Below are 19,827 nucleotides of genomic sequence, written 5' to 3' on the forward strand. Positions count from 1 at the left end.
CCGCACCCATTCCTCTTCCTCCCTCTCTCTCTCAACCCCGCGCCCCTTCCTCTTTCTCCCTCTCTCTCTCTCTTGATTGCTCTCGCTCTCTGTTTCTTTCTTTCTTTCTCTCCCACAGACAGCTTTGTTCAAGCCCCTCTGTGATTCATCCAACGCAGGGCGGCACCATAGCTCATGGTGGCAGCAGACAGACCATGTTGACAGACAGCAGATAGACAGTGTTACCTTTACCACTGAATTACAGGGGGTTGGGTTGGTGGTCCAAACTAGCGAGGGAGATTTAAATTTGTTCACCGGACAGTAGTTTTCCATTTGAAGTCGTTTCACCCTTCTTCAGTGGTTCAAAAGAGGAGTTAAAGGGGGTGGGGGGGGGGGGTATGGCACACCACCCTGGTCCAGTACCTGACCGGGACAGTGGGGGCGGAAAAGGGGGAAGGGTCGGTCACAGCCTGGATCGCCTCTTTGGCCCAGTTCAGGAAATGGGGATGTGACCCCCGGGTGAGTGATGTCACGTTCACAGCGCACCGCAAGAAGGTACGCTCCGAAAGATTGTCCTCACTCAGGTCCTCTTTCTCAAAGAGTGGTCCAGGAACACAATGTGGAATGTTGATCCAGGAACATATCCTACTTGGCAAAATCACGCCATGCTTCACAAAGAGGCGTAGCGCCACCACAGGGATGAATAGAGAAGTTTCTCCTCCTGGCGTCACAACTCAAGAGGTCATTCTGATGAAGGGCAAAACGCCTTCAAACTGCAAACTAACGTCTGGTGAATAGACTCGAACCTCTCCTGGATATTTTACTACCCAGATGACTGAACGGACTCTACACAGACATGTTGAAATGAAATGTAGCTACAAAATGTTGTATGTTGTATCTGAGCAACCGCTGTTGATGGGTTCGTGTGGAAGTCCCAACTAAATCAGCCGCCACGCAGTATATCTGTGTGACAGTAAAACAGCTTCACCCATTGGGTCTATTTGGTTTATGTGCTTCCTCTTCCCTCAGGAGATGGCAAGCACTTTAGCCCAGAAGCACCTGCGATCCATCATCCTCAATGTGAGTTCATTCACTTTTCTTCACGTAAGAGTGACTTGCTCAGCAGTTTTGAAGAATTACACGTCCCTAGTCGCCTGTCTGGCCATTCACCATTTACCACTTCTTTTTCTGCGAAGATGCGGAGACTTGTTCGCCGCCAAGCAAACAATGGTTTGCCATGTGTGAATGCTGTACACAAAATGTTAAAGCTGCAGTAGGTAACTTTGGAGAAAAGAACAAGAGAGAGAGATTTCGAGAGATTTTGAACACAAACACCAACACCCCCTCCCCTCCTGCTCCTTCTCCAGCCCCTCCCTTCCCCAGGTAGCCCTTCCCCCAAACAAAACTCAGGCTTGTTCATGTGAGTTCATTTTTACCGGCAGTAGTAACAGAGAAATAACAGCCTAACGCTACAGAAAACAGAAAGGAGCTCCAGTATTATTTATTTATTTGCTTGAATATGCAGTTGTTGGCAACGGAGGAATTGGAAATTTACTGGGAGTCGATTCCAACGCTGCCTGAGCTTTGCTGTCCGCCATTGTTATGGATGTTTCGTGATCGCTCAGGAAACTTCAGACAGCAACATGATTGACAAGAAGTAGGGACAGCCCCTCAACCAATCAGGGCGGAGAGGCCAGAGAGAGGCCCTGATTGGTCAAAGCTTACGGGAGCGGTAGCATTTTCAGATTCCCAAATACAGAGGCAGGGGATAACACTGAGATCCCAATTTATTCTCAGACCACTTATATTACTGATAGCTGAAATGGTGTTACGGCATTTTTACCAAATAAAACACAGAAAAAGTTACCAACTGTAGCTTTAATGTCAATATGTTGGCCTTCAGGACAAATTAGCTTTAAAGGCACGGGTAGTTCTCAAGATGAGTTTGTACATGAATTATACACTGTGTCTTGTAACCCATAGTTAGCTCTTCTTTTACAGCATATTATTCGAGGCAATCGACCAATCAAGGCCGAAATGGCACATCAGCTGTATGTACTGCAAGTGCTGACCTTTAACCTTTTGGAGGAACGTATGATGACCAAAATGGATCCTAACGATCAGGTAAAAAAAGGGAGAGAGAGAATGGCGATGTCTGAATTGTTAGTACATTCTCCATATTTTAAATATGTAGTGCATACTGCATAATATTGGGGGCGTACTATTCAGTATGTAGAATGCAATCTGTACACGTACGACCTCGGGTCACATCCAAGAGGAAGCGGCCCTTTGTAACACGAGAGGAAGAACTTTGTTGCTTTTAAATTAGAAGAACTTAGTTGCTTTTACAAGCGATGAACTGGCACTGGAGCCAGAGGTGAGCTTTGGGTTTCTTTTGGGTAGTTGTGTCATCAAGCTTTTATCTCAGCATTTTTTATTTTTTTGTCATACTTGCAAGAGTAGATGACATTTTAATGTCAAACTGCAAAGTCCAGCGCGGTTGTTCACACGTCATAACAATACATTTGTCCATAGTAAAATGTGTAAATTCAGCATATGTGTTTCATGCAAGTTTGTAAATGTGTGTGTAAAACAAGAAATCATTCCAATTTTTGGACCACGCTAAAAAAAAAAGGATGTTTGGGGGGATTCAGTCAAGTTCTGATTTCCTTCTTCATGGTATGTGCCGGCAGCCATACCAACATGTACCCTGGTTCTGCCAAATGGAAGAAACTAAGCAGGTATGGGCTTGGCTAGTACCGGGAAAACTTAATTGCTGCTGGAAGCGGTGTTGGTGGGCCAGTAGGAGGCAGTCTTCCCTCTGGTCTTAATAAAGCAACAAATATCAAATCCCAATGCCACAGTGACGGGGACACTGTGTTGTAGGAGATGCTGTCCTTCGGATGAGACGTTAAACCGAGGTCCTGACTCACTGTGGTCATTAAAGATCCCATGGCACTTGTCTCAAAGAGTAGGGGGTCCCCGGTGTCCTGGCAAAATTCCCAACCTGGCTCCCTCCATCTGGCCACCTAATCATCCCCCTGTGTAATTGGCTCAATCATTCCTCCCTCTCCACCTCAAGCTGATGTGTGGTGAGTGTTCTGGTGCAAAATGGCTGCCGTGCATCACGCAGGTGGGTGCTACACATTGGTGGTGGATGAAGATAGTCACCCGCTTCAATGTGAAGCACTTTGGGTGTCTAGAAAAGCGCTATATAAATAATAATAACAACAATAATGATAATTATTATTATTGTTGTTTTCGTTGTTGATGTTATTATTATGTTATGATGGCTATGGCCATTTTTGATTCAGATTATTTTTAAATAATGCCATGGTTTGGAATATAGTATAATATAATATAATATGATATGATATAATGTCACATAATATAATGTAAGCTATTTTGAAATGAAAAATAGGAGGATTGGACATAGTGCTGAGTGATATGGAAAATATTACCACTATAATCATAGGGAATTTTACATAAGATCAGTATAATTCACAATATCTGCTCACATGTACAAAAATGCCATGCTTAAGAATCCCCAGCAGAGGTTCATCACACTGAACTGTCCAGTATTGTAAAGTGCAATATCAAACCAAGACTAGTTTTCAGATATTACTCTCAAATATTTCAGGCCTCATTTTGTGAGAAATGTTAGGTAATAAATTTTGTTATCATTCGCTTAGCCAACAAAAATTGTGTACCAGTTGTAACTGGACGCCATCTTTACTACTTTGATTGTTGTGGCTTTCTGCCGGCTTGCTGTGGCCCAGACTCAGAGGGACGTCATATTTGAGCTACGCAGGATTGCCTTCGAAGGAGAGAATGACCCCACGGGCACAGAAAAAAGGAAGGCCATGTACACCAAGGATTACAAGATGCTGGGTTTCACCGTAAGTCTCAAGCACTAATTTGAGTTTCTTGTCCTTTGAGTTTCTTGTCCTTAGTCGACTGGAAACGTGACACCCTTGCAAGTTAGAGTAGCGTGATTTCATACTCCGCGGCTTTGTCGGCAGTATTCAGTGTGCTGTTGCAGGAGCTGGCTAAGCGTTGTCCTCCCTGTCTTGCATGCAGAACCATGTGAACCCCGCCATGGACTTCACCCAGACCCCTCCAGGGATGCTGGCACTGGACAACATGCTGTACTTGGCCAAGCTCCACCAGGACACGTACATCAGGGTCAGTCTGGGCCTCGGACCTGAGCCGCTCAGCTCACAGCACAAAGGTTTAACTTGAGGCACACTTAACGTAACATTAATGCGCTCCAACAACAGATTGTCCTGGAGAACAGCAGCCGGGAGGACAAGCACGAATGTCCCTTTGGTCGCTGCGCCATCGAGCTTACCAGAATGCTGTGTGAGATACTCCAGGTCGGGGAGTTGCGTAAGTAGTTCTGGGGTAACAACAAACATTTACGCAGAATAAATAAAATGGATTCCCCACCCCCCTCCTTTTTTCTCCCCAATTGTATCCGGCCAATTACCCCACTCTTCCGAGCCATCCTGGTCACTGCTCCACCCCCTCTGCTGATCCGGGGAGGGCTGTAGACTACCACGTGCCTCCTCCGATACGTGTGGAGTCGCCAGCCACTTCTTTTCACCTGACAGTGAGGAGTTTCACCAGGGGGACGTAGCGCGTGGGAGGATCACGCTATTCTCCCCAGTTCCCCCTCCCCCTTGAACAGGCGCTGCCTGACCGACCAAAGGAGGCGCTAGTGCAGCTACCGGAATACATACCCACATCCGGCTTCCCACCCACAGACACGGCCAATTGTGTCTGTAGGGAAGCCCAACCAAGCCGGAGGTAACACGGGGATTCAAACCGGGATCCCCGTGTTGGTAGGCAACGGGATAGACTGCTACGCTACTCAGACCCCCCCTGTTTGCTAGACTCTTGCACGCGAGTGCACTTTCAGCATAGTCATGGGAAATCTATGACTATTCAAAACCAGAGTTATGCAACCATGGGATGAACATAATCAATTTTATATTCAGGAGAAAATGTGATATCCGGGAGAGGCCAAACGTTATGTGAGCTCGCATTCAAATTCTTGTTTTGTCATGATTATTAATAGTCGAGGGCATTGTTTTATTTGTGGTAATAGCAAAGACAATAATAATAATCTGGAAATGCTCTCAGAGTATAAAAGAATAAAATCTAACAGTGTCTGCTCAGCTGCAAAATCCCGTTTTACAAACACAGTGGACCTTTACCTGTCTTTATGTTAATTCCACTATAAATGTTAATGCAATTATTTTTGCAGCCATAACAACGAAGTCACTCAACGTAAAATATGCCTGCCGCACGCCGTCCTGCCTGCTCGCAGTTACACTCAGTGTCCTGTCGGCCTTAAATTTCCTGAGCTCTCATTAAGTATATGCAGTCCTGTTGTATAACTCGAACCCTTTTTCTCCATCCAGCTAATGAAGGCTGCAACGACTACCACCCCATGTTCTTCACCCACGACCGGGCTTGGGAGGAGTTTTTCTGTGTCTGCATCCAGCTACTCAACAAAACCTGGAAGGAGATGAGGGCGACAGCGGAGGACTTTAATAAGGTCAGAGGTCAATTGTGGTCATCTCATTTACATTGGCACAACCATCTTTGTGTATATAAGTTGTGTTGAGTGTAACTGGTGTGTGTCACGATTATGAGTGATGATAAGTGTGTGTTATGATTTCACACTTCTGTTTGCCCCTTGTTCCTGTCATGTTCAAAAATAACCCTTTTTAACACTGATATTTGTGACGTTAAATACAACACATCAGCTCCAGAACCTTTTTTTTTCATTTGCTGCAAACCAGTATATTCCATCGCGGTGTACCAGTACATTGACCAATAGTCATGTTTCTGTCAAACTTTAGAATAAATTTCAAGCAAATAATGAAATGATGTCCTTATGCTCAATGCGTACATACAACATTTCATTTCAAATGCTGGATTATAATCCAGGTAAGAAAATCAAAGAAGGTTGAATGAGTTCATCTGGACACGTTTATTGACAGATCCATTTCATCACTCATCTAAGTGACCTCTTCAGCCTCAGCTGACTGCAGGTATCCCACCCTTATAAACAACACAGTGGCATAACGACTCAAACCAACGACCAGTTTCATATGCAAATATGGGCGTGACCATTAACTAGAGTTTCAGTCGATTGATGTGTACTATTCACAGATGGGTAATAGTTGCAGTCACAGCATCGTAAGATGGTGACAGATGTACTCTTAGCCCCCCCCCCCCCCCGGTTCAGGGATGGTCGTTCTCTCTTCACACAGATGACCTCTTTGACTCCCCGCTTAAACCAGCGTTCCTCTCTATCAAGGATGTGCACATCCTCATCCTTGAAAGAGTGGCCACTGGCCTATAGATGGTGTAGACTGCAGAGTCCTGGCCTGACGTGTTAGCTCTCCTGTACCGCGCCATCCTCTTGGCCTGCGTCTGTTTTGTTTCCCCAGTGTACAAGTTACAGCAATCTTCCTGGCGCTTATCAGCATACACTATATTGCTCTGTTTGTGCCGGGGAACCCGATCCTTGAGGTGGAATAACTTCTGGCACAGCGTGTTTTGGGGTTTGAAAGCAATGGAGACGCGGTGTTTGGAAAATACTTCTCAGCTTTTCCGACACTCCCGCCACATACGGAATCACCACTGGTTTATGCTTAGGCAGCTGTTGTCCTTCTCCTCTCTTCGATCGGCTGGTGCACTGTTTGGGCGTCTTCCCGGCTTTGACAAACACCCAGTTAGGATAACCACACTTAACCAGGGCCTGTTTAATGTGGGATTTCTCCCCTTCCCCGGCCGCTGGGTCGGTGGGGATGTTGTCAGCTCAGTGGTACAGCGTCCTGATGACTCTTAGTTTGTGCTCCAGTGGATGGTGAGAGTCAAACCTTAAGTACTGATCAGTATGTGTTGGTTTACGGTAAACATCAATGAAATGATTGGGGTGGGGGGGGGGTTACGTGAATTAAGGTGCATCTGTTGAAGTGAATAAAACCCAGAACGTACCTGTGGACCAATGTGTCCTGCATCTTACTACCACATCCATGGGAAAGATGCATAGAATCTATCAAGAAACGGATGCTTATCAAACAAGATTTTATCGCCGAGTTCAGCTGATGGACACATTTAATGCTGTCGGAAGGCAAAGGCAAACTGCACTGGGCACTGCTGTTGTAGTTATTGTCCCTACATCAACCAAAGGAATCTTTATTTCCTCCTGCATCCACTCATATCTGTTACTACGCACCATCGTGCTGCTATGAATTTAAGTTTTTTCCCTACACACACACACACCCACACACACACATATAGATAGATAGATAGATAGATAGATAGATAGATAGATAGATAGATAGATAGATAGATAGATAGATAGATAGATAGATAGATAGATAGATAGTAAATCTCCATCCTATTTTCTTGGCAAAGTTAAGGTGAATATGGGAAAAATATAAGCTACTATATGCACTTTTAAGATTGGCACCCACATTCATTCTTTTAAATTGGTGAATATGCCTATAGCCGTTTGTCAGCCACAAACACTTTGCTTTCTCTTTACTCAACACTACCTCCCTCCTGCATTTTGCTGCTACGCTAAATTCATAAAAAGTCTCGTGCAGTATCCTGATCCTTGAGAAAGTCCCACGTGATGGTTCCCATTAATATGAGCAACTACAATAGTGTATATAATTTTGATGTTTTTGGATACGATAAGCTATATCAAAAAGAAGGTTTTCGTGCGAATCTTCAGTATTGTAACCTTAAAGTGGCCACCAGTAATCTTAATTTATAATGTTTTGTGTAATATTTGGGCAAACTCGCTACACCTCGACTGCTCTCAAGTAGATGCACCGAGGAAAATAATGTGGACTCTGTGGCCGCTCTCGGTGTTGTAAATAGAGAAAGACATTTTTCTCTGTACCCGGTCATTAGCAGCCAATCAGGAGAGTCCTTTGCAAGCTGCCATTTCCACTGGTCCCTACTTCCTCTCAATCAGTTTGCACACCCTTGTGGCTCCTGGGCAGAAGGGAGAGGGTGGATTATTTTGCCGGATCTTTTCAAAATATAGCTAACTTTTGCTAACTTCCACCCACAGGATTGCTTACCCCCACTTTAAAACCCCTTTGCCTTTTTGTTGAAACCCCTTACCAGGTGATGCAAGTGGTGCGTGAACAGATCACACGAGCTCTTACCATGAAACCATCGTCTTTGGACCAGCTGAAGAACAAATTGCGAGGCCTCAGTTACTCCGAGATCCTGCGTCTGCGCCAGTCGGAGAGAATGAGCCAGGACGACTTCCAGTCTCCGCCAATTATGTAAGCCCGTACCTGAACAACCTTTGGTCCCGCGGTGGGTTTTTATAAAGTTGTGCATCTGTTCGTCCGCAGATCTTCTTACATTATTCATCACTCTAGTCTGGGATCAGCGCCTCAGTGAACTTTCCCTTTCTCACCAAAGGATTCCAGCCTTTCAGCCCGTTGTCTCTGGGAAATTGTTACTGCCTGGTCAACATCAAGACAACCCTTACTCCGTTTCAGGAGCAGTTTGTTAGCCTTAAGCTCGTCGTTCACGTTCCTGACTGTGTTTGTACCGTAGTGAGCTGCGGGAGAGGATTCAGCCAGAGATCCTGGAGCTCATCAAGCAGCAGCGTCTCAACCGTTTGTGCGAGGGCAGCTGCTTCCGCAAATTGGGAAACCGCCGGAGGCAAGGTATTGAACGCGTTTCTGCTTTTTTGAAGATCGAGTCGTCGCCGCTTCTCCCGAGTATTAATTTGAAGTTTGTTGATTCATCCTTCTCCCTTTTTTGTAGAGAAGTTCTGGTTCTGCCGTCTCTCTCTGAACCACAAGGTGCTACACTACGGGGACTTGGACGAGTCCCCCCAGGGGGAAGTGCCTTTCGAACTGCTTAGCGACAAGAGTGAGTCTCTGTTAAACTCGTATCGTGCAACCTCACAAACTGCCTCGGAAAAACAAAGCCTCAGTAAACCTGCATAACCTGAACCACACACCCACCCCCCTCCCGTTACACTGACAGATTTATCACACAGTACGACATCCTGAGATAATCCTTACAAATTATTACGCTATTTCTCTTCTTTCACCCCAGTTCCCGTGTCAGATATCAAGTCTGTGGTGACAGGGAAGGACTGCCCCCACATGAAAGAGAAAAGTGCACTCAAACAGAACAAGGTGGCGTGGTCTTGATTTTAATAGGCGTTTTCATAGTTGTTACGCTGTAGCTAGTTTTGTTATTGTTGCCTGACACGCGGTGAGTTTTGTGACCCGTGTTTTCTATTACCAGGAGGTGCTGGAGCTAGCCTTCTCTGTCCTCTACGACCCGGATGAAACACTCAATTTTGTAGCTCCCAACAAATATGAGGTAAACTGATAACCTCCACCCACCTCGTCCCCCCTTTTTTTCTCAGTAATTTTATTTGTAGTCTGAACTGATAATATTATACATATAGTACAGCACAGTTAACCTCACCCTGTGTGTGTGTGTGTGTGTGTGTGTGTGTGTGTGTGTGTGTGTGTGTGTGTGTGTGTGTGTGTGTGTGTGTGTGTCCTTGGACCAGTATTGTATCTGGACTGACGGGCTGTGTGCGCTGCTGGGAAAAGAGATGGGCAGCGACTTGACGCGCAGTGACCTAGACACCCTCATCAGTATGGAGATGAAGCTCCGCCTCCTTGACCTTGAAAACATCACCATTCCTGAAGCCCCACCCCCTGTGCCAAAGGAGCCAAGCTCATATAACTTTACCTATAACTACAGTTGAGGTGTGTGTGTGTGTGTGTGTGTGTGTGTGTGGGCATACCTGATCTTTTGAATGATCGGACTTAGGCTGCAATTATTGATTATCATCATTATCGACTTCTCCATATTTGTCATTTATTCGATTAATTATTTAGTCTATAAAACGATGACAAATGCCCATCACAAGTTCCCAAAGCCTGAAGTGACATCTTAAAACTGTTCACTAAGTCTGAACAGCCGCCAAAAAAAAAACAAAAAAAAACCTTAAATTATTCATTTTATCGTGGTATGAATCAGGCAGGCAAAGGTTTGCTTTGTGAAGCCGTTAGAAAATGTCTGGTATTTTTTTGTATTATTATTTGATAAATAATTAAAACAATTAACTGATTACCAAAATCATTAATCAAATGGCAAGGTTTGTCTATGGAGCAAGACTTATTAAAGTTTTCCATATGTAGCAGCCTTCCTTCCAGACGGATCCCCCAGTCCGTGTTTGTGCTCTCGGTGGTGTTGCTTATTTGAATGATCGGCAGCCACATAATCAATACTGGACGTGATATTTGTTTACGTCAAGAGTGCTTGAAAATAAGCCAAAAACACTGCGGAAGCGGATGAATTACAAGCCGTGTCCCACTAAGACAAAACAAATTACATGATGTTTGCACAAAAAGGCTTTTCGAGATTGATTCACAAACAACATCCAGACAGTTCTGTGCCGATGCGGCTGTCAGCTAGGACCCCTTTTCTGTTAGCAAACAGTGACGTTTTTGTGGGCGGAGCTTAGCTGGAGGCAAATATCCATACCCACAACAGACACAAGTATAGCTTAACGTTACCTTACTTACCTGATACGAAGTGTGCGCTACAAACACGAGCGTGTTTGATGATCTCCTCAGTCCAATCCTTCCTTCCCTCTTATCGCGTTTAACCACAGTTTAACCACAGTTTAACCACAGTTGTCGCCGATCTTTTTGACCGGGAGCGGCAGCTGGTATGCGATAAAACTTCAAGTTTAGTTTATTGCTTCTTCGATTCTGGCACCCAAAAACACAGCATGAAGACATGTTCGTGAACCTTAGCTAGATCAGTGTTTCTCAACCGGGGGTCCGCGGACCCCTAGTGGTCCGTGGTGTAATTGCAAGGGGTCCGTGAAAATAAAATATCTTTTAAAAAAAGATCCTATGACATTTATAGAAATAGGATTATTTTACTCAAATGTGACTGAGACCTTTATCTACCTAAACTGTAAAGGGTAACAGGACTTTTTTCTCTAATTACATCTGTTTCACAAGTGTAATTTATTGTATTTTATTAAGAGATCTCGCTCCCGTTTGCGTTGTTAAAAGTTACTGCATAAAAATTCTGTTGTTACATATATCTGAAAGTTACTGAATACATATTCTGTTTTGTTACATATATCTGAAAGTTACTGAATACATATTCTGTTTTGTTACATATATCTGAAAGTTACTGAATACATATTCTGTTTTGTTAACTATATCTAAGTTACAACTGAAAGCTCTTATTTTTGCCCCAAAGAGTGAATAAAGTCTATTATGCAGTTTCTACTGTTTCTATCAAATTGCAACCCCCCTTCCCCCAAGATCAGGTGGAGGGGTCCTCAGGGTAGATCAAAAATACGCAGGGGGTCCAGGACCCCAAAAAGGTTGAGAACCACTGAGCTAGATGATGTACGCTTGCCTGAGGACGTGATTGGTATTTAACGTTACCACTTCCGGCTTTGGTTTGCCTCCAGCTGACGTAATCATTACGTAGGGTCTACAAGGGTCTTATGTAGACTGCCGCTCGGCAGGAGAGGACCGGATCTGAGCCCTGGCGTACACGTCGCTCAGTTTTTCTTCGATAAATGGCTCTACTCTTGATTTTAGTGCACACGGCCTGCACAGTATTCCATCGGGTCAGTCGAACAACCATACAAATGCCCGTCCTTTGCGTTTGTGCATGTGTGAGTGTGAATCAGTGTGGGCATGTGTGTGAATACTTGAATGTATGTCCGAAGGAGGTCAGTGGAAGAAATTGTTCCCAAACCCATGAGCCTGATATTCCGACACATGGGCCAAATCAGGGTCAACGTGGGTACGACAATGTAAAACGTGACTATACTTGATACGAACCTGAAAGTTAATATTTTGTTTTTGATTCATAAATGCTTCATTGCCTTATCAACCATTTGCTCGATGTATTGTAAAAAAAAAAGCTAAAAGCAATAGGTTAAAGTGACGTTTCTCTTTGTTAGAGCATTTTTTTTTTGTTTTCTGGTGCACTCAACATGACATGCCTCTGCGATACTTATCCTGCGATGGTGAAATGGTCCTGCTTTGTGTTAAATCTCTATTACAGGGCGTCCGGGTGGCGTGGCGGTCTATTCCGTTGCCTACCAACACGGGGATCGCCGGATCGAATCCCCGTGTTGCCTCCGGCTTGGTCGGGCGTCCCTACAGACACAATTGGCCGTGTCTGCGGGTGGGAAGCCGGATGTGGGTATGTGTCCTGGTCGCTGCACTAGCGCCTCCTCTGGTCAGTCGGGGGGTGCCTGTTAGGGGGGCAGAGGGAACTGGGGGAATAGCGTCACTGTCCACGTGCTATGTCCTCCTGGTGAAACTCCAGCCCCCCCCCCCCCCGGATCAGCAGAGGGGGTGGAGCAGTGACTGGGACAGCTCAGAAGAGTGGGGTAATTGGCCGGATACAATTGGAGAGAAAAAAAGGGGAGGGGGTAAAAAAAAATCTTAATTACAGACCGACTCTTTTGTCGTTTATCAATGACTGCAAATGGACAAGGAAAACAACACGGAGTTAAAAAACTAAAAAAACCAACTCCCTCTTGTCTTGCTTTGGTGAAGGTACGAGAGCGACGGGGGCAGATGTTGAACCGCTGAGGGACGTTATCATAAGGGGCAGCTAATATCTGGTGACTAACTGTTTATGGATCTACATGAGTATAGGTGTGCAAATAAATGTTAGATATTAGAGGTATTCTCTTGGTTTAAACAGTATTACTTGATGCCATTTTGTTTCTTAAACAGTATTATTTGTTACACACTTTATGGGTGGTTTATTTACATCACCGTGTCCCTGTGTGTCCTAATGCAATGCTAATGAGTACTGTCATTTGTCATGGAGGATAGAATTATATTTTTGTACATGATTGTGTAAACTTAGCAGCTGTGAAAAAAAATGTATTCATAATACTGAATTAACTTGTAACTTCACCCATTCATTTTGGTTGTCGGGCATTACAACCTGCTCCACACTCTTCATCATTGTGGGAGACAAAATATTTTACAATGAACTTAAAAATATGGTTTTATGCAGTCACTTTTTTTTACAAAAAATATTTTACCACAAAGTTTTTGCTGCTGACTTGAATTATAAGGGACTCTAACCCCGACGCCTAACCATGACTATCTTATTCTGTTGGTGAGGACACAAAAATGCCAGTATTAGTCACAATGTGTGAAACGAAATACTTTTTTTTAATTATTTTGTTTTTTAAGAAAATATTTTAAAATGTTTACCTTGCAGTTGGAGATTTCGATTAATAAATAGTTTAATGAGTTATTCAATCTCTCCAAAAACTGCTAGAAATATCTTTTGGGCTGCATACAGAAGACTTACAGCTGCAGTTGGCACACACACATCCCTTTGCATAAAATGCCACATTGAACAAAGGGTTGTTCCATTGGATGTACTAACAGTATGGAGACTTGAAGTTACTGCATCCGGGACTCTTTTACTTGACTTGCTAAACAATTTATTTATACTTGCTCACGCTAACTATGAATGACATGTTGTTAATGACCAAGTAACAACATAAATCTTAATATGGTATTCATATATAGATCATTGTATGTATATATTGTGTTGCCTTATTGAAGAAAGTGTATATTATATGTTTTTTGTGTGAATAAATAGAGTCCTACTAGTTTTGCACTTTTTTTCCTTGCGAACCGATGTGGCGTTTGATTATTCCAAGGATTTGCTCGTAGTTGTGTAGATGAGTCAACTAAATCTCGTGTCTTTGCCCAGTCCTGGTATATTAAGCCCTATAAATATGGCTGCTTATATACCCCGTGTACAGTAGGCAAGAGTAATGCATTTTACCCCTCCTATAAAACCTAACCCCCTTTCACTGTCCTGCAGAAGTGCTGCAAAGTCCATGGACAAGCTACAGAATCTGTATTAAGTTCTGCAGGTGCTGCCCTGTCCAAGCAGACCTAAACGTTGACCTCTTCTGGGGGAGGCAGACTGTAGGAAAATTTCGCTGCAGGCATCAGGGAAGTTATATGTGCCTATTGTTTCAGACAAACAAGGCAAATAACATTGAGTCACTCACTTGGTTTTAATGAGGTGTCCTGAAGAGAGATCAGCAAAGTACGTATATTGTTGTGTATTGTACTGATTGTAAAGCCCTGCAGGACCACCTTGTGATTTGGGGCCATACAAATAAACTTGAATTGACTTGACTTGACTTAAGTCTGTAACACAAAGTATCATTTGAGTTATTTAGTAATACTGCAGTCACAGAGGTTATCGCATGGTATGTTCTTTGCAGCTAATGCAGTGACCCTGGAGGCCTATGTGGTCCTCTTTTGTTGCAAGCCTGCTCTACCTTAATACATGGAAAGATCTTACAGACGATCAAAGTTCCACCATTTGTTTACTCGGTACAATTTCAAATATTGGTTTGTCATGTCCACTTGTCCCCTAGCCACTCTTAATAAACGGACTCCTGGCAGTCTCCAGCTCATCAGAGCACCAGTGTTGAAAACGATTAAAACAGATACCGCTCAATACACGGTGCCCCGGCGGTTAGCACTGTTGCCTCACAGCAAGAAGGCCCTGGGTTCGAACCCCAGGCCGTCCCAGGTCCTTCCTGTGTGGAGTTTGCATGTTCTCCCCGTGTCTGCGTGGGTTTCCTCCGGGCGCTCCGGTTTCCTCCCACCATCATAAAGACATGCATGTTAGGGTCAATACTCCTGTCTGTGCCCCTGAGCAAGGCAATGGAAAGAAGAGCTGGAGTTGGTCCCCAGGCGCTGCAGCTGCCCACTGCTCCTGTACAATAGGATGGGTTACATGCAAAGAACAAATCTCACTGTAACCAAGCAACTGTACACTGACAAAATAAAATTGCTTTCTTCTTCCAAAGTAGCAGTGCAAAATATGTAGGTCAGCAGGGGGCGCTGTTTCCTCTGTTCCCCCTTAGTGTTTTGAGATCGGTTGAACCGTTGTCACGGGTATCTGCACTGGCAAAGGCTCGTATGAATGACACCAATAAAAACCAGACAATTTCTAACCAGTTATGTGTGGATTTATTTTGGAAAAGCTAAGGTTTGTTGGGGTGTTAGCGTCTCGCCTGTTCCCTTCAGCTCTGTAATGTTCTGTTCCCTGCCGACCGTTCCCCTTTAAACTCCATGCAGCGAAATGACTATGGATAACAAATATGTCAATTGAAAAGATGATTTAATGTGTAACAGCTCAAAATAGAATTCAACACAGTCATTCTTTTGTGTGTGTGAAAAGAGGTATGGTACATTAGGTAGGCATTTCAGAATCCAAAACCAACCATTTGAAAGCAAAGCAATCACTTTGACTCAGAACCAGAACCAGAACCAGGACGAAGAGGAATTTCAATCAGCGGCAGCTCGAGGAGTTCTGCTCTGCGAGTGTTGACATACGTGCGGGAGCTGTGCACGTGCAGAGGAGGTGCGTGGGCGAGAGGAGGCTTTGGTGCCCTAACGTTTAAAACCAGGTTGTTTTTTTTTAAAAGCTGAAATCAGGGATTTCCTCGATCTGTCCAGAACTACAAAACAAGTGCAGCAGCCATTATCTCGTGTGTGCTGTTGGGTCAGCAGAAAACACTTCCCGCCCTTGTAAAAATGGCATCTTTGGACCACAGGCCCGTCTGATGTATTACAAACTACATCAAACTACTGTGGAATGCGGAGCGTTTCCTAAATTAGCGCCCCCTACCGGCGGCAGGAGATATGCCACAGATACTTTTCGCCTCTGCGCATTGTGGGTTTTTATCTACTTGTTGACATCCTTTTTACAACGCCTCATAGACAGGCTAATGACGGTAAGTAGTCAGTAAATAGTGATAAGAAAATTCTGGGAACGACCGCTAGAGGTCGCTTAACTTTAAAACGTAACTATAGCTCGTAATAAGCCGCTTGTGCAAACGACCTATGGGGTCGTTTTTTGGTGATCACAGGACAGTCTCCTTTATCATGGTTGGAGACACTCCTTGAGTACTACTACTACTTTCGGCTGCTCCCGTTAGGGGGCGCCACAGCGGATCATCCGTTTCCATTTCTTAAGACACTCCTTAAACCGCCGTTTAAATGTTTGACCGGCTAGGCAGAACACTGCTGCGTCAGCAAACATGTTCCCACTCAAGGTGTGGCGATGCTTCTGTTGGACAGGTGACCTACAGTCAGTATTACAGTAGTGTTCTGCCTAGCCAGTCAAAAATTTAAACAGCGATATATGAAGAGTGTCTCCAACCATGATAAAGCTGCCAGTTACTATGATGTAACCTGACTCCATGGTCCAGGTGGGTAAAATCACGATTCACTGATGGAGAAAAATCACAGATTTCAGCCTTAATACAGAAACTGCTGAACATGTATAGCCATGGTCTGTGTGTGAATCTGGTTTTAAACGTTTGGCCTCCAATGGCTCGGGTTAATTGCTGCTGGAATATGAAGACAACCTGATTGTCCAGTTTCCATTGTCCTGGTAGGTAGCATGGTGTAGGTATTCATAAGATACATATTAGCACACACACACACACACAAAATGCCAATACATACAATATACTTTATATAAAATAAATACAAATATTTTCCAAATGTTTTCCTTACACATCTGTACTGATGTATAAATCCCGTTTTTGTTGATTGTAATCCACAAAGTTTTTAAGTATTTTTACCTCTGTGTGTGTGTGTGTGTGTGTGTGTGTGTGTGTGTGTGTGTGTGTGTGTGTGTGTGTGTGTGTGTGTGTGTGTGTGTGTGTGTGTGTGTGTGTGTGTGTGTGTGTGTGTGTGCACCTCCGCGAACTCTCTCAGCAGTGCTGATGGACTTTTTCACACTGCCCTGGCTGAGTTTCACAGCTCTCTGCCTTCTGATTGGTTACATTGGCCTCGTGACCCATGACCTGCACAAAGATACTGTGGTGTTTCTCTTGTACCTCCACAAGGTCAGTGTTCCAGCCCTGGCTGGCCAACATGAGCAGAAACAGAGCAAGGCCCACTAGTATTAGAGTTGAGGAGGTTAATTCTGGGCTTGAGCGCATGCTGAGTTTTGGCTCCGGAGCTTCCCTCGTCCTGACTGGCACACAGTTTGGCCGGCCGCTCCCTCTCCCACCTCGGCTTGAATCTCTGAAGACCTCACGGAGCCCCAAATGCAGACACACACGATAAAATGTCTCTGCTTGCAGGTGGGTCAGGTTGAAGCTCTGCGTGCCGGCAAGGACGCGCGTTGAATATGTAGGCATGTGCTCGTCAGAAGATATGGCTTGCCAGGACAGACGTGTTGAGGGAAGGTTGTAGCCATTCTTCCAGGACAGAACAGCAAAATATTCTCCAACTTCCCTAACCTCTAAACCCACCTCTGCTCTGAAGGTTGGGTATCTCCTCAGATGAGCAGCAGTCTCCTTCCTTTGTTTCTTTTGTTTCCCATGCACACCTACTGTAACGCTACGTGTGTCCGCCCCCAGCACATTCTCAGCTATACAGGTGTACAACCCTGCCTCGCTGGGTGTCGCCATGTTGATCTCTAGAGTCCCATCAGGTTGCAGCTTGTAGTGACTGGAGCGGATAGATGGAGGACGATCTTGTGGTTGGTTATACATGAATCTGGAGGGGTATGTGTTGTCGAATCCTTTATATGCTGTCGAACTAAGGTATAGCGCACTATCTGGCATGTGGTTGGATGCGGGGATTAATGTGGATTCCAGCTTCAGCCCGGAGGGAGTCACCCAATAGAGTTTGGGCTGAGGGTCTGCCAAAGCTCTGCAGTACAAGGCTAGACTGTCCCCTTCTCTCACCCTTACATAGGAAGGGAGGGGACCTGGCAGGATGGTGGGGAGACAGGAGGCTGACATCTCTCTTGCAGACACCTCCTTCACTCTACGAGCTCTCAGTTCTGGGGGCTCAGAGCAGAGGGTGGCCTGAGGCTGGATGAAACGTACAGCCCGAGCGGTAGGTGCTTCCACTTGCATGTCGGCATGAGGGAGCAAGGCCTCTTCTGCTGCCCAACGAAACAGACAGTCACAGCGGAGGGGATTGGAGTGTAAGCTGACCTCCTGCAGACTGGGCAGGGACAGCAGGGTGTGTTGGTGCAGGGCAGCAAGGGAGTTGGAGTTTAGCATGAGGCTCTCCAGCCTGATCAGGTGAATAAAGGCCTGAGGGTGAATGTAGGACAGATGGGGGTTGTTGGTGATCTCCAGTTTGGTGAGCTCCGGAAGGTTCTCTAGGGCAGCTCTCTCTATGGACACCAGCTCCTCGATGTTGTTTAGTCCCAGCTCCTTCAGATGCATCATGTCTCGGAAGTCTCCCGTAGACACAACCTTGATCCGGTTCTTGTTAAGGTCCAGGAACTTAAGGCCCGGCACTCTCCTCAGGGCCTGTGTGGGGACTTGGGTCAACCGGTTGTCATAGAAAGAAAGGCTCTCTAGGCCATCCAAGCCATCCAGTGCTTTTTCAGTCAGGACCCTCAGACCCATTTCCCCAAGCACCAGACTACGAAGAGATCTGAGGGCCTGGAAGCCCTGCTCAGGGAGGACTTCCACGGGGTTCCCCCCCAGCATCAATACCTCCAGACGGAGCAGAGTCTGGAACCATCGAGGGTCAACAGTTGTCAGTCTGTTGTTGTTAATGTGCAGCCGCAGCAGAGAGTCGAGACCAGCGAAGGCGCCCGGCGCCAGCGAATGTAGTCGGTTGTGGCTGAGGAAGAGCTCCTGCAGTGCTGGCAGTGAGGAAAAGGAGGCCTGGGGGAGGTGACTCAGCTGGTTTTCCTCCAGGTGTAGAGACAGCAAAGAGGGTAGAGAGGAATTCTGGGTTATCGCGCTGACCTTTCTGAAGCGGTTCTGGGAGAGGTCCAGCTCAGTGAGGTTAGGAAGGCCATGTAGCACTGTGCGCTCCAAAGCAGAGAGGAGGTTGCTCTGCATGCTCAAGGTGTGTATGTTTTGCGGTAGCGGTAAGGGGAGCTGGGACAGTAGCAAGTTGTTGCAGTCCACAGTTGGAGCTTCATGGTAAGCTGAATCAGGGGAGAACCATGGCTTTATCTGACACGCACACCGCACTGGGCAGGAGACATGCCACGGTAGTGAGTGTATCACCATGACACTGGACACACACGCACCAAAAAACACACACACAAACCACTGCGACTGTAGAAGCACTGCGATCGGCTTCATAATCCTGCCAGCTCTCAAGTGAGTCGATACAGATCAGGAAGGATTCGAGGCGGTACGCTTCAAGAGTCACTCATGAGGACTTGAGCCGAATCATTTGGGTCAGGGAGGTGTGAAGTCATGTGTAATATCAGCACAATATGCCTTCAGGTAAAATGACAGACTGTGAGGGAAAGGCTTGAATGTCGATGTTTGTTAAAACAGGATATGTAGTAGATACGTAGTAAGAAACTGTACTAGATAGGTTTCAAGGTTTTACAATGGCTTCTGAGATCTGCAATTTCCCTTTGTGAACAGGAACTGATCCCTTACGAGTAACCTTGCTGGCATCAGTGGTTGTACAATATTTGCAAGGTGACAGCCTCTGTTATCACACAACTGGTCTTACATTGTGGCCACAGGTTGAGGACATTTACGACTGGAGGTATGGTGGTTCAGTTAGTGGTGGCACACTGTTTAGTCAGCACATCTAGGGAGAGAGAGAGAGAGAGAGAGAGAGAGAGAGTGAGGAGAGAGAGAGAAAGATAAAAGACAGATATAAATATCAAGACTAAGAAATACCACATCAGTCACATTGTATTTTTTCCATGTAATCAGCTATGGAAATATGCTGTACCTTTATTTGAGTAAGTTTTTTTTTAACCTTTACA

At 45.2% G+C, this 19,827-nt stretch overlaps 2 protein-coding genes across 2 annotated transcripts in view; one reads left to right on the forward strand and one right to left on the reverse strand.

Moving 5' to 3' along the window:
* elmo2 (engulfment and cell motility 2) overlaps positions 1-9,853 on the forward strand; it is a 31,271-nt gene extending 21,418 nt beyond the window's left edge. The window contains exons 11-22 of the mRNA XM_056273252.1: positions 1,009-1,059; positions 1,981-2,103; positions 3,759-3,878; positions 4,060-4,164; positions 4,260-4,368; positions 5,406-5,542; positions 8,140-8,303; positions 8,584-8,696; positions 8,797-8,904; positions 9,094-9,176; positions 9,289-9,366; positions 9,563-9,853. Of these exons, the coding sequence (XP_056129227.1) occupies positions 1,009-1,059; positions 1,981-2,103; positions 3,759-3,878; positions 4,060-4,164; positions 4,260-4,368; positions 5,406-5,542; positions 8,140-8,303; positions 8,584-8,696; positions 8,797-8,904; positions 9,094-9,176; positions 9,289-9,366; positions 9,563-9,763 (1,392 nt within the window). The 3' untranslated portion in view covers positions 9,764-9,853. The remainder of the gene's footprint in view (positions 1-1,008; positions 1,060-1,980; positions 2,104-3,758; positions 3,879-4,059; positions 4,165-4,259; positions 4,369-5,405; positions 5,543-8,139; positions 8,304-8,583; positions 8,697-8,796; positions 8,905-9,093; positions 9,177-9,288; positions 9,367-9,562) is intronic.
* A 6,972-nt stretch (positions 9,854-16,825) lies between these two features.
* On the reverse strand, positions 16,826-19,105 carry lrrn2 (leucine rich repeat neuronal 2). The gene is made up of 2 exons (XM_056301791.1): positions 17,716-19,105; positions 16,826-17,589 (listed from the first exon to the last, which is right to left on the reverse strand). The coding sequence occupies exons 1-2, from the start codon at positions 19,103-19,105 to the stop codon at positions 16,826-16,828; spliced, it is 2,154 nt and encodes a 717-aa protein (XP_056157766.1).
* Positions 19,106-19,827: the final 722 nt, after the last annotated feature.

This window comes from Lampris incognitus, chromosome 2 (genome assembly GCF_029633865.1).
Source record: "Lampris incognitus isolate fLamInc1 chromosome 2, fLamInc1.hap2, whole genome shotgun sequence".
In the NCBI taxonomy this organism is placed as follows: domain Eukaryota; kingdom Metazoa; phylum Chordata; class Actinopteri; order Lampriformes; family Lampridae; genus Lampris; species Lampris incognitus.